A 1,292-nucleotide genomic window follows, 5' to 3' on the forward strand; every position below is an offset into this window, starting at 1 on the left:
AGGTGGCCCCGCATTCCCCGAAGCGAAGGGATTGCAAATGGGCTCGTGTTTTCGAGGACGGGCTGAGGTGGCTCCGCACACCCCGGTGGTTCCTTCCGAGCGTGGCTGACAGAAGCAGCCCTGGCTTTTCGGAGCGGGGAAGAAGCTCTGGTCGCGTTTTCAGCGCTTGATGTCGGGAGGCCACCAGTGTCACCATCTGGTCTGTGGGTGCCCGCTGGACTCGGCACTTTGGGTCCGTGGCCCAGCACTGGTGTTTGCTTTTGGTCTCCTCTCAGCAACACCCAGAGTTGGCTTTAGCGATGAAAGTGCAAGACAAAAAGAGCTTTAAGCCCAGCTGGGAGTTCTTTAAAAACAAACACAGTTGAGCTCGCCAGGCAGGACCTTAAGTCAAATGAAAACCACTACTTCTCTCCCAGCAGTGCCCACCGCGACCCCCGCCAACCTCGAGGGGCAGCGGGGCCCCCTCCTGCTCTTGCCACTACAGCAGAGCTCAAGGACACATTTTTTAACTTTGGAAGTTGAAAAAAAAAAATGTTACAATGGAAAGGGAACAGCTTAAACATCGTAATTTGTAACTCCATTTGCTAAATGTATCTAGGTCTGGAAGAACCAACCACTCTTAAGGCTTACCACTTAAAGAGCATTTCAAACTCAGAATCCTAACAACTAAACTAAATCTAATCTAAAGGATTAGATTTGTTGATCAAACAATACTTTGATATATACCTCCGCATTCAGCTTTCATTAAAATATTTTTTTTCTGACATTTTGGCTTATCAGATGTGAAGTTTTGGCTTCTTTTTCTTTTTCAAAATGTTTTGAAGTGCATGTATAAGTAAATATTACAGATACTCTTTTAATTTAGTTTACCATATAGCCAGATACAGGTCATCATTGTGACCTGGGCTCTCTTCGCTGTCACACTTCTGCAATTTAGTGTGAGATACCTGAAACAAAGGCTTTTAATTTTTTTTTCCCCTTTAGGTTTTTATTAGTCTTTTCTCAACAGAAATAATACCTGGAGGCTAATCAAGGCTTTCACTTGAAGTGTTGTAAAATTAAATAAGGTGATAGAAAGGTGGTCATTTCTACTAACATTGTCTTAAAATTAAAACCAGGGGAGAAAAGATATTTTTATCCCACATTGTCGATTGGAAAACAAGACTGGAATAACCCTGTGCACAAGCACAGGCAGGGGTGTGGTCAGCTGGGAAGCAGCTCCATGGAGAAGGACCTGGGGTCCTGGTGGCCAACAAGCTGTCCGTGAGCCAGCAGTGTGTTCTTGCGGCGAA

General features: G+C 45.0%; 1 protein-coding gene across 1 annotated transcript in view; it reads right to left on the reverse strand.

Moving 5' to 3' along the window:
- Positions 1-196, reverse strand: part of TMEM18 (transmembrane protein 18) — a 2,882-nt gene extending 2,686 nt beyond the window's left edge. The window contains exon 1 of the mRNA XM_017728949.1: positions 111-196. Within this exon, the coding sequence (XP_017584438.1) occupies positions 111-196 (86 nt within the window). The remainder of the gene's footprint in view (positions 1-110) is intronic.
- Between the last annotated feature and the right edge of the window lie 1,096 nt (positions 197-1,292).

The sequence above is a fragment of the Corvus brachyrhynchos genome, unplaced genomic scaffold (assembly GCF_000691975.1).
Source record: "Corvus brachyrhynchos isolate BGI_N302 unplaced genomic scaffold, ASM69197v1 scaffold1, whole genome shotgun sequence".
NCBI classification, from domain to species: Eukaryota; Metazoa; Chordata; class Aves; order Passeriformes; family Corvidae; genus Corvus; species Corvus brachyrhynchos.